Below are 13,585 nucleotides of genomic sequence, written 5' to 3'. Positions count from 1 at the left end.
GAAATGACACAATGAAGGAATTTTTTGTTTGGTCCTTTTAATTTATATATCACACAGTAGAATATGGAGGAATATGCCATTATTTTTTATTTCAGAACCTGTAATGGTTTATTAGCTTTCAAGTTTTTCTTTTTTTTCTCTTCTTTCTTTTCTTGAGCTGAATTACACATCCATTTACGCTAGAGATAAATAGAATTAATCTGCACGTGAAGGAGACTGACCAACCGGCTATAAGAACTGTTATATACTAAACTAAAAATGAACATCTTGTTGTTAAAGTCTAACACAAACTTTTATTTGAATGTTTTTAAACTGAATGTCAAGTGAAGTAAAGTACAATTCAGTAATTTTTCAATAATTTACAGCAATGCCACACATAAAACTGCAGGTCCAATACAAGCTGGATATCTAATAATAGCCAGGGTTGAGTTTGACACAAGCAAATAATGGCCAGTCTTCAAATATAGGCTGTGTGAAAATAATATGGATGGACTTCTGGTGCTGCCAGTTAAGCACAGTGTTCACTTCTCAGAGTTTAATACATTCAGCTGCACAATCCAGACATTTTCAGTACTAAATCATTCTAGATTACTCATATCAAGTGTTATTGCATGGTTACAGACACTGCAGGTGTGTGTATTACTTTTCAGCAAAACTCTCTTTTGTAGAAGCTTACAAGAATCACTAGAAAACAGTGTTTACACAGTTAGCACCCAACAAAGCAAGGAGTGGTTCCTATTACATGCAATCCTGCTTTTATTTTGAAATGGTTAAGGAAGTGTTGCATTTGTAGAAAAGCACATTGAAGAACTTTAAACATTACAAATCAAAGTGGATGACAGTGAGCTTTTGCACTAAATGGGACCGTGTCTGCTGAGTATACATATGTAGACATACATCTGCAGCAGAGGTAAATTTAAACAAATGTTTAAATATTCAGCCTTTATTTAATCTCAAAATATATTGAGGTCTGTGCCGTATTGCAGTGTAAGTAAGAAAACATCTGATAAAGTAACGATAAGCACAATAGGCACGACTTAAAATACAGAATGTATACAATGTTTGTTTCTTATTTGTGCTTTGATCGTGTGTTACTTGGGACATGTAACCAGTCAGATAGTGCTATGGGTAGAACATTAAGAAACCATAGACAAAAAACGACAGAAAGATATCAGATACTGATAATTACAATAATGCAAATATCAGATCTAATATATAGTTATTTGTTTTGCTATCTTTGCAAATGTGCAGCAAGTGTGTTCCAGTGATCATAATAATCATAATGTCAACTTATGCCTGCTCTTAAATGCTCAAAGGTGAAACCTTGGAAGGTACCATTAATAACCCCCTCAAATGTTACTGAACCCCCACCCCCACCATCACCTTCACCACCTATTATAATAATTCATTCCTTAGAATATCCCACAGTTGGAAAAAAAAACCTGCATGACATTTCAAGAATCCTCATTAAACACACAACACAAGCTTTAAGCAAGATTAGACAAATATTGGTGACATATCAAGGAAAAGGTCATCTACAGGGTTTAACTCTGCATTTGTCTGAGAGAAATAAACGTACATTGAAATGGAGGGACTTGAACATCAGAAGCAAACTGAAGGTCAGATCATCATTAAGTGTCTTGTACAGTTGTCAGAGATCTCTTACTTATTTACCAGAGTGTTACAAAATTTTACAAAATCACAAATGGCACTAATGTACTGTATATCTGAGGAGGAATGATACATGAGAGCCTACAGACCCTACATGAGGGTCAGGACCACATGTGTCTGTAAGAAAAAACAAACAAACCGACATATCATATTGTATATGATCAGAATGGTGGTGTATTGGTTAGCACTTCCACTTGAAGGTTCCAGGGTCAAGTCTCAGTCAGACCGGAGCCTTTCTGTGCTGAGTTTGTGTTCTCTCTGCACCAACCTGGTTTTCTCCAGGTCCTCTGGTTTCCTCTGCCAATTAAAAACAAGTACATATAGTTTAATTCTCCTGTCGATGCTCGTTACCACAGGGCTGATGAAGATCTGGACTTGGTCTTTTAGTGCCTTCAATGGCAGCTCACTACTCCTAAAGTGTGCTATGTGCTAATACCAACTGCTAATGCTAGTTACTGTATGTGTATTGGAATGGGTGAAATGCAGAGACCGAATTTCCCTATGGTGATAATAAAGTGAGTTAACCTTTAAAATGTGTATGTTCCAGAGTTAAACAGTGACAGTGTTAGGACACTACACTTTTTACTGTCTTTTTCTTCGACAGAACAAATTTGTGTTACATTTTTCTTTAATATTTCAAACAGAGCTATATCATATTGGGAATGTAATGTAAAACATCCACAGGTAAATTTCACTTCCATTTGGTTATCACAATATCTTCACATAGCAACTAGAATACTTTTCATTGTAGGTGACCCAGTTGTTTCATCTCTTTGTAGGAGATGTGTAGATCTTTATAGAAAACGATTACATTTCATATTGTCATGAGTTTGTGGATGAATGTACATCCTGGCTTGGATGTTTTCTGCATGTCATCCACCAGTCACAAGTCCTGTGATTGAAATCAATATGTTTTTCAAGAGAAACAGCTAGATTCATACCAGATTCACTCCTTGTGTTTGTTTTTCAAAATGTGCATCATTATATGAAACAGTTGCTGATCAGCCGCTGATAATAAGATGTTCCATTCACCAAGCTGGAGCTATTGATTTTTACAATATGAGGCTTTTTTAAAGTGCTTTAATCTTTGGAAAATATGAAGATATTTGTGTGCATAAAGGCAATTTTTGATTTAGTTGATTGTTTAAAGAAATTGATTTTGAGGATCTTGTTTTGTAAGGGCATTTACCTACCCTCTTTGTTGGAATACTCGTAATGTTTTGCACAAATTAAAAATAATCATTGTTTCTGTTCAGACTTTCCAAACTTCTTTTTTTTTTTTTTTTTTTATTAATTGGAGTATGATTTTCTAACTTCACCCATACAAATTCTTTATTTCCCCAGAGCCCCCAGTGCCTATCGCACCACCCCAGCTGACAGCCGTTGGCGCCACATACCTCTGGATCCAGCTCAACGCCAATTCCATCAACGGGGACGGGCCCATCATCGACAGAGAGGTGGAGTACCGCACCGTGTCGGGCACTATGTATGACCTGCAGCCCGTAGACAAGACCACACACAAGATCGGCCACCTGGATCCAGACACCGAGTATGAGATCAGTGTTCTGCTGACCAGACCGCTGGAGGGAGGCACTGGAGCCCCCGGACCCCCTCTGAGAGCCAGGACCAGATGTGCAGGTGAGGAAAAAACGCAGACATAGCTTACATTCAAAAAAAAAAAAAAACCTCATTCTTCCCATGCTGTTAAAGAATTACAATTACAAAGCATCATGTGTACATGTCTTAACTTCAGAGGATCACACTGTGTTGTAAGGCCATGAGCTACTGTGAAGGCACAACGTTGTCCTCGTCATAATCTCTGTCTTCATTAGCAATTCAAAAGCATTAAAAGTTTGCCTTTACTTATTATGGTCTATATTTTGATGGTTTATAACATGGGAAATGCTTAGAGAAATCAATATAGTTATTATTGAGCACTGATAGGAAGTCATACATGGACTTTCATTTGGGTCCATGACCTTTGACCTTTAGTGTCCTTTAAGGGTCAAACTGAAGGTCATCAATGTCTACATTTCAACAATCTTCTCCAAAACTACTGGTCAGATTCATTTCAAATTTTTTCGTAGCTTCTGTGGGACAACATCTACAAAGTTTGTTCACAGTGTTGAAAAAGTTCGATTTTTGAATTTTTGACAAATTTTTGAAATATTCAAAATTTGTTTTCACTTCTAATGGACCATATTTTGATGGCTTATAACATGGAAATGGTTTCAGATATCAATATAGTTACTACTGAGCACTGATAGGAAGTCATATATGGACTTTTGTTGAATTTGTCGAGCTATCCTCCAGTGAAAGTACCACCCACTTTTATCGGGAGGTTGATCTCCTGCATCCAGACCATGGGACTCTGACATAGCAGCAGAACCTGACAACATCACAAATTTATGTTGTTATTGATTCTTGATAGAACATACCTGAGAGATACAGGGCCGTTTTCCTATTTTTCTAATGGTATTGTCAAGCCACATTTAGTAGTAGTAGTAGTAGTAGTAGTAGTAGTAGTTTATTTCGAGCACATAGAATCATCAGATAACAAAGAATCATACATGGTCAAAAAAAATAAATACAATTTTTCTGCGCTTGAAAAGAAGTGGGAAGAAGTATAACTTATTGACTCCCACCCCCTTTTTACAAACTAATAATCAAACTAGATCAGCTTCCTTTGCTTTGTTAACACACATTTTCCTCTGTATATTTTTACAATAACACAAAACATCCATACAAACCATTCACATACACTTTTTTAGTCACCTCACAGTCAGATTGGCATAGTCAACCGTTTTTAATATAAACTATACAATTTCTGTTCGATACAGATCAGTTCTAGAAACCCACCTACATGATGCAGCCACAACAGATCCAAGTGGCCAAAGTTGCTATGGTGATGCACACACCATGGGGTTTAGCATGAAGGCAGGCAGAGGAAGTCTGTTTTAAATGTCAACCTCTTTTCAGGGAACCCTAACTATAAGCTAGTGTCAGGGTCGGGGTCATATCAGAACATGTTTAAGTATAGCAAATGGATGGACCACAACAAACTACTACATCAGTTTAAACAAGGTCCAAATGTCATCCTAACCCCCAAGTGAGTCACAAAGTTAACAACCCAAACTAAAAATACTACAGAATCAGATAAGCAAAGGCAATTTAACAAAATAAAAACAAAAAACATTTAATGAAATAATGACAATAATCTCTCGCGCTTCAGTCTCCTTATTTTGTCTTTTTTTTCTGTAATGAAACAGATATTACTTTTATCCCGTTACCTGTGTTGCATATGATGTCCAATGGATACGAAAAGGGACTGTCTTTTCTATTTGTTACTATCTCATCAAATTGAGGTCAGTGTTGATCCTAGGAAGATGAGCAGTGATGTGAAATAAAAATAATCAACAATTTCCCTCTAATTTATCAAAAACTAAAGGGACTGTGTGTGTTTTGACAAATGTAATGAATACAACATATTCATTACATATGTGTTAAAACGTAGGAAGTAAAATTACAAATTAATTTTCAGGTCGTCTCTGTCACATCCCAAAGATTCTCAATGGGGTTCATGACTGGACTCAATCTATTTGTGAAAATGATCCTGGCATTGTTTAGTCTTTATGCTCTATCAAACTGATGGTTGTTTAAGGAATGGGAAGCTACTTGCTGCATCAGTTAAATCAGTTAAAGAACTTGTTGCAGTGGTTGTGGTAAAGAAGGAGCTGAGCCGAGAGGCGAAGCTCTCGATTTACCGGTCAATCTACGTTCCTACCCTCACCTATGGTCATGAGCTTTGGGTCATGACTGAAAGGACAAGATCCCGGATACAAGCCATCTAAATGAGTTTCCTCCGTAGGGTGGCTGGGCGCACCCTTAGGGATAGGGCAAGGAGCTCAGTCACCAGGGAGGAGCTTGGAGTAGAGCTGCTGCTCCTCCACATCAAGAGGGGCCAGCTGAGGTGGCTCGGGCATCTGTTTCGGATGCCTCCTGGACGCCTCCCTGGGGAGGTGTTCCGGGCATGTCCCACTGGGAGGAGGCCTCGGGGAAGACCTAGGGCATGTTGGAGAGACTATGTCTCTTGGCTGGCCTGGGAAAGCCTTGGGGTCCCGGGGGAGAGGGAAGTCTGGGCATCCCTACTTAGACTGTTGCCCCCGTGACCCAGCCCCGGATAAGCGGTGGATGATGGATGGATGGATGGATGGATGGATGGATGGAACTTGTTGCAGCTGAAATATATTAATCACTGCACAAATAAGCAATGGAAGGATCTGAACTTTTTGCTTAATTTATTCCAAGAGGGGACTTTAATTTGGCCTGAGTGTAGTATCACAGTATGATTCATTTGTTCAGTAGTTTTCAAATGTTCCTGCTTGGGTTCTTTGAACTTGAGTTTACATGTCTTAACTTGTCAGAGTTTATTCATTCACACTGTGCTGTGGAAAAAACATCTAAAGACTCTTATTTTCTAATGGATGTCAAGACACATTTGTGTTCAACACAGAGTAGTTCAAGAAACTCGCCTACATGACACAGAATACAACAGATCCATGTGGCTGAAGTTGCTATGGTGATGCATGCACCATGGGGTCCAGCATGAAGGTAACTGCGGAATCTGCCAGACTAATCTGTATGTTTGAACTTTCTGGTAATTTGCATTGGACAATCAAATGAAGAAATGCCCAGGTTATTTCTGTAATAGTCATGTTCATATCTCTGCATGAGTGGAAAATAACCCTATCTACAACTAGATAAATAAAGGCAAATCAATTAGATTGACAGTTTAGCAGAATAGAAACGAAGGTCACTAACAAAGAAATACCACCTTCTATCTATCTTTTTTTAATAGTTGGAACACACCGCCACAAACAGCATCAATCATCTGTTAAAATCAATTAGCAAGGAGTGATTTTCTGTTTCAACAAATAAACAAAAAACACCAAACCTAACAAATAAAATATAGATTATGCAGCTGCAACAATAATTGACTGCATGTGGTGCAGTTGTTAAAACCACAGCAGGATCTTTTTTTTTTTTTGCCTCCAGGTTTCAACACTGAGAGGCTACAGAGTTTGCATATATAGAGTTGACTCCTCTTTGTGGATGGAGAATGGACAGGCTGTCACACAACCCACTCCCATGATGTGAAACAAAGATCACATCTCTGTTACAGCAAATAGTGTTAACAATGGGTTCACTTTCACTAGAAGCTGCACTTTTGAAACACAATGGCAGTGAATGTGTGATACAACAGAACAAAAGCAGCCCGACATTGAATTTTCTAGCAATCCTGTAGAAAAGAGTAGTCGATGTAATTCAGGCAGTTATTTATTTTTATTACTATTGCCTTCAGGCTTGCTGTATTTGGGTTTGTACCATTGCTAAATTACTCTTACAAACAAAACATGCTTAAATATCCCTTTTTGCAAGTCAACCAGTGCATACAATGCATAGCCATCAGGGCTCTATTGTTTCTAAAGCTCCATTGTTTTTCCTCCAATACCTCATTGCAATTGTAGAAAACAACTGCAGCTCACAATTGCCCAACATACATCACTGCCATTTTACTTGGGTAATTACAGTATTTTTTTTCTTTTTGCGGAAAAGCTTTCAGTGTTTTCATTGTTTTCACATATAGATCTTCATTAAGATTTCCTGCATTTAGACAAATGGTTTATTGTCTGTAATGTATTGTACAGTGAACACCTGGAACAATTAGAGCTGGGAAGACTTTTTGAACATTGTACGTGGCAGAAAAACGGATACACCTGCGAAACTCAAGTCTTTAAACATTCCTCACTATCCGGAACAGCTGTGTCACTATAATTGATTTGATTTACAGTTAGCTCCAGAGATGAAAACTGCCCAGCCGCACAGTTAACTTTATAACGATGTTGTTTATTCTGCTTAATTCTTATTCCAAAGGCCCAGCGAGCTTCCTAATTCATCAGCAACACAGATTGATATCATGTGTGAAGCAGAGTGGCACATAAAATTTACATCATTACACTTGTGTGTTGTAAACTCATATGTACGTCAACACGTTCAGAATGCCTCCTGATATTGTACAAATTGCCCTTCTCACTACATTAACCATATAAATTCTTATTTTGTACACTAGGATGCCAACTTTGGGAACAAAACAAACTAGCCTCAGCATTTCTTTGAGGCTAATACTGTTCAGTGTCCAGAGAAGTGCTGATGAAAATGAGATTTTTCTCCTCTCCTCTCCCCTTCCCTGCCCAGGGTGTAACCCCCTCTACCCACTGTGAAGGTCATGAGCTTATTCATTTTTAGTCTGGCCTGATAGGGATGAATGGCTCTACCTGTGCCTGGCCCCAGCTTCTACAGGGGTCCTGCCCCTTCGGCCACCCCGCTGGTCACAGTCGGGGAGATTGATGGCCCCAGCTACTGAAGTGTGTTTGAGGAAGCAGCTCTTGATCGCGTCCGGCTCTCTGCAGGTCTTTCCCGCTGACAGGCCCAGGCCTCAGCAGAGCTCCTAATTGAACGGTTAAGACTCACAGGGCTGTGTGATACATCACTGTTGATACAGACAAGGCCCGGAGACACACTCCCCCTTTTTCCCTGTGCTGCTGTCTGGAAGCGCTAATGAAAATCTGTGGCCACTTCAGAGAGCACTGTCTCTCATATAATTATACATAGCCATGCCTTGGTCACTTCACAAACTGAGCAATGTTTCTGATGACAAAGGATGTTTTAATTCAATCTTCTGTAAAACAGGGAATGTATAATGCAAGGACACTACCGATTCAGTTCAGCGGTATGAGGAAGAAAGGGGCAACCTTGAAAGTTACTCCTTCCAATGAAGCACTTCAATTACTTTCCTAGTGAAAATCAAAAGAATGTCTTATCCAAGGATCTGTGATTGCATTCAGGGGTTATTTGTGAGTTCCAAAGCTTTGTTGTATGATTCATACATCATTTATTGCTTTTTCACATCCTTGTGTCTTTAGATTGTCAATGTGAAATTGTATAACTGAACATTTGTTACTTTTCCTTTTTCCTACTGGACAAAATTACTTTGCAACAGTTTTTTTTAAGCCATAAGAGAAATGCATTTGGTAACTTAACTCTCCTTCCTTGTGAAATTTGTGTTTCTCAAGTTGTTTACTGCTTTTGAATCCTCCGCGTTTGGTAAATACTGCTTTAAGGAAAAGACACTGTTATCAGGTGGAGCCCTAGGATCTCTGCAGGGTGTCTTGCGTTTCAGCAAAACAGAGACCATCTCACACAGAGAAACCATTTCCAGCCCACACTAAGCAGCCTTAAACAACTCATCCTCTGTACTCAGAGCTGCACTGTACATCTGTGTGGAAAAGTACTGGTTTTGAAGAATTGCAGGCATGTTTTCAGAGGTGGCAAAAGTTCACGTGTTCTTTTTACAAGTAGAAGTATAGACACAATAAAGTAAAACGCATCCCTATACCTAAAAGTTACAAAGAACTGCACAACTGTTATATTAGTTTGAGAAATGACACGGTTAAAGTTTGGTTAGATTTGGATACAACACCAACTGTGTTAGTGTTAGGAAAAGACCATGGTAAGGGCAAAAAAAGAGACTTACATTAGGAGCATTAAAAAACAACCACCTCATTTATATTTGGTTACAAACAGGACATTAACTCTTTTCTCCTGTGTTTGCGTTCCGAGTTTAATTTCATTGCATTTGTCCCAGGCCATGTAATGCCATGTCTTTGTCTTTCTACAGCAAATTTACTAGACCAGCATTGCACTTATTTTTATTTTTTTTTAACCTGCATTTTATGCAACCACAAGAGGTACAGTATATAAATACGAGGTTGTGTAAAGGATAGGCTCAGCAGTGTACTAGTATAAAAGTAAAAATTAACCTTCAAAGGACATTTCTATGGGTTGTTTCTGTGGAAAGCAAAATGAACTTTATAGTGTATTAATATAACATGAAAATTATTACAACTTCACATCCTGTAGAATACAGTATACTTACAATACAGCACTTTTACTTCTCTAGAATGTACAAATTAGTTTTCACTGCCAGCAACAGAATCAAAACATGATGATGTGGTTCAGTCTCCCATTAATGTCTGTTTCTTCTTGTTCAATCCATGACATTAGTCATATGTAGTTATGGACCAAGGGATCATCTGTGTACTTGATTTTGGTTTTGATGTTGGGAAGGCATGCAGTAAGGCCAAATAAAATGAAGGCACCATTCCCCTCAGATGCATAAAAAATAAAACAATGAGCTTGTTTTGAAATGTAAGGAGTAGAGAGAACCACATATTTCTGCTGTAATGTAGGGAGTAAAAATACAAAGTTGTCTATACAAAATGCTTGAAAACCCACCTTAGATAAAGTATTTGTACTTCATTATCTCCCATATCTGCATGTTTTGAAAGTGTTTTCTGCAGGAAAACTGTTACACAACTATAGCCGTTAAATGAGACAGACTAAGGCATAATGACAGCATGTTGCTTTTTATTCTGCTAGAGATCATTTCATACTAGTTTCCATGGTACGGTAAGAGCACAGTCTGTCCTGTGTGCCTTATCTCCACCCCGTGGCCTCCGCTGTTTTCCCTGGCTCTCAGGCACTTTATAAATGGCAGTACATGATGTCCATGCTGGGTCCAAACACCTGCTCAGACTCCAGCCTCTGCCAAGTCCACATCTCCATCTATAAGTTGTCTCCATCTGCGCTCAAGTACCACGTGGGAGTAGTCTCATCTGTTTGTTTTTACTTTGCCATTCTGTTGCACTGAGTGCTATTAAACACAGGGGAATCTGCGTTAATCAGGGATCAGCCCTTGCTTAAACACTCATTTATAACAGGGGAGAGCAGGGAGGAGCTGCACAATTATATTCACCCGCACCAAGGTTAGTTATTTGCATTTAGCCTCCTGGTTTATTTGTACAACACCTTGTGTGTTTTAATGCAAATAAAAATGGTGCCAATCTCTTACGGTGTAAAAAAAAAAAGAGATAGAAATAGAATCACCACGTTTGCCAGGTAACAACGGTTTGTCACAGATGTAAAGAAGGACAAGCAAGAAAGTTGACAGGGAAGTTTAAACCCAACTGTTATCATGCCTCGTTGCATTGTAAAAACTCCTGTTAACTTGCATGTTTTAATCTGTTGTCACTGTTATCATATAGCGTAGGTACAAAATCAGTTGAACCAAGTATTGAAGCTTCCATGCAATTTTTTTAAATGCTAACTGGGCAAATATTACATGATTTCCTTACCCCATAACTGATATTTTGGCTTCACTTTTCCATAGCAGCATTAAACTACACCATAGCATTTATGTTTGTATTCTCTTTTTTTTTTTATATTTTTTTTTGGGGGGGGGTCCTAGTTGTATGTGTACATTTTTGTACAGTGTGTATGTGTACTCATGTCATTACTTGAAGTTTTTGTTGGAGTTGACATTAACTGACAGCATTTCTAAGCAAATGGTATCTACTGTTGCACAGTGTTGCCACTGTAGAAGAGCAGAAAGAGCAGAGGGGGACAGATGAACTGGAGAACAAGTGTTAGGACTTTCCACCGCGCAAGAAATCACATAGTGTCAATGTAAGATAACAATGTCAATGTAAGATAAATGTTAGACTGTTACATCAGCATGCAACAGTATAATTAGTAGTATTAGTAGGTTCAGACATCAGCTGATGGGCTTTTCCCTGTTGGAATGTATGTTGTGAACCCATTGCATCGCCTCCAATTCCATTTCTAACCATCGTTGGAAATTATGTATGAAAATCATTTTCATTTCATTGTATATAATGTTACGTGACATAAACACTTGTATGGTTGCAGCAGAAAGCAGCATGAACTGCATATTTCTTGTCTTTTTCTCTGTCTGGTTATGCTGTGTTTTTGTTGGAGCTATATGTCAATGTTTGTACTAAGCTCCAACATCCAGTATTTACAGGCCAGGTTATTATAGTAGGTTACTTTTTATTGAACCTGAGAAATCTAAACATCTCAGTGTTACTACAGCAGTCATGTTAGCTTGACCTGTCCTTCATGAAGAGGTTGTTTATATCCTTGAAGTTTTGTTTAACTACAAAACTATAAAAGGAAAAAAAAGAAGTAAAAGAGTAGGACATTCCCTGGGTCGCCCACAATGGATACAAGGACACTGCCAGATGAAAACACAGTTTTTTGTTGGTCTGAGTTGGAAATACAGCATTTCACTGACAAAAGCAGACTGATCACCTGTCCACAATTACTGTTAGCTTTTTTATGTAGTTTCATGCATGTCTACAGAGCAAATTGAGACACTGAGGTCTAACCCTTTATGATGCTTGCCGTGTTTTTTTTTAAGCTGAGATTGAGCCGGTCTATCTCTCTCAGGCTAAAGGAAATTGTTTGCTAGGTTTGACGTGTCTAATTAATGCTATTGTATCCTTGGGGGGCATGAATAGGAAGCCACTTCACTTCACCATCTAGATAACATTGGTCTAGTTTGTTACCTACAATAGCTGACAGTCATGTGACCTATAGGGTTTATGTATTGTCTGTGGCAGGGCGAAATGAAAGCCTTGGTTTGAGGCCCATTGAATTTGTGTCCTTTTGTCAGTCAGAGAAAACAAGGTAGATTGAGTTTGTGGTGTGCAGGAAGGTTATAGAAGGACCACAATAAAACTCTTTTTATCACAGGCAGTTGGAAGTAGAATGGCGAATTGTGTTCTATGATTGGCTCCGCAATGGCAAATTGTATTCCTCTCAAGGACACATCTTCAAACAACTGCTGTTGGAAAGAAGAGGGACAGAGAGAGTGGGCAAGACTCTGCATTTATAGCCATTTCATTATTATTATATCCCACATCTCCATCACTCCATCTATCTATTCCCCAAACAATAAGGAACTCAGACTCTCAGAGCAGATGTGCACAAATGATACTCTGGTGACATCCACATAAACTTGGTCTCATGTTTCTCCAGTGCTGCCGGTTTAGCTCTTCACAAACAATTATCATTGAGGATAGGAGTTGTAAATGCAACTTTTAAGCCCTCAGAGAATGATGAATAGTTGTAGTTTAGTCGTAATCCTTTTATTCTGTTGTTATTTTTTTTAAAAATCTGAACTGAAATGCTTCTCAAGGTCTTTAAATGTTTCTATTCTCCATGTTTAATTATTCATAGTCTATCTGCTGTAATTTTTGTCACAGATTTTCTCCATCCTTTTGCTGAATTATAGATGTCCCATTCCCCTTGCTAGGGGTCCAGGAAGCACTCATTCAGTCGCCTTGTATAACTCTAACATTTTTGTGTCTCCTGCTCAACCAAAGGACAGGGGTGTCAGGAGGACTGCAATTTATTCCCCGTATTCACCCACCTAGATAGCTTGATCTTCGATCTCATATATTTCCTAACTAGGTGCCTCCGAAAAAGCAGCAACCATCTCACAAAGTCAAGCGCTTCACTTTGATTTACACTCTAGGTAACACCCTGACTTGATGGTGAAACACGTAGGATTTTTTTTTTTTTTTGGGTGGGGGTGGGGGGGCAAATGACAATGTCACATGAGCTATCTGCAGAGTGTTGAAGTTGAAGGATCACCTTGGTAACCTCCCACTGCTCCTGTAGAGATTGTGTCCCCGTCTGTAAATGAGGACTTGTGTTTGTCCTGTTTGTGAGCTCTAACCACAGGCGTTTTCCCAGGAAACCTCCACACAAAAGACAAAGCCTGGCCTGACAGTGCAGGTGGGTGTACACGTTAAGACAGATGGGGGGGGGGGGGTCATTCTGCTTGTCACTGACCCCAATCACCACACAGTATACTGTTGGAAACAAAATGAAAGATTGATTTAACCACTTCCACCTCTGCTGCCTGTGCTCTTCCCATCAACTGGCAGTCATTTGTTTTTGCCCGGTCATTGGATTCCAACTTCCCTTC

At 38.9% G+C, this 13,585-nt stretch overlaps 1 protein-coding gene across 11 annotated transcripts in view; it reads left to right on the top strand.

The window, feature by feature from the left end:
• Positions 1 to 13,585, top strand: part of LOC115437576 (receptor-type tyrosine-protein phosphatase mu) — a 223,682-nt gene that overhangs the window by 87,511 nt on the left and 122,586 nt on the right. For all 11 annotated transcript variants that reach the window (XM_030160827.1, XM_030160833.1, XM_030160832.1 and 8 more), the window contains exon 7: positions 3,016 to 3,309. In XM_030160827.1, the coding sequence (XP_030016687.1) occupies positions 3,016 to 3,309 (294 nt within the window). The remainder of the gene's footprint in view (positions 1 to 3,015; positions 3,310 to 13,585) is intronic.

The sequence above is a fragment of the Sphaeramia orbicularis genome, chromosome 17, assembly GCF_902148855.1.
Source record: "Sphaeramia orbicularis chromosome 17, fSphaOr1.1, whole genome shotgun sequence".
In the NCBI taxonomy this organism is placed as follows: Eukaryota; Metazoa; Chordata; class Actinopteri; order Kurtiformes; family Apogonidae; genus Sphaeramia; species Sphaeramia orbicularis.
Note: the sequence above shows the minus strand (reverse complement) of the source record. Positions and strands in the feature narration are given on the sequence as shown.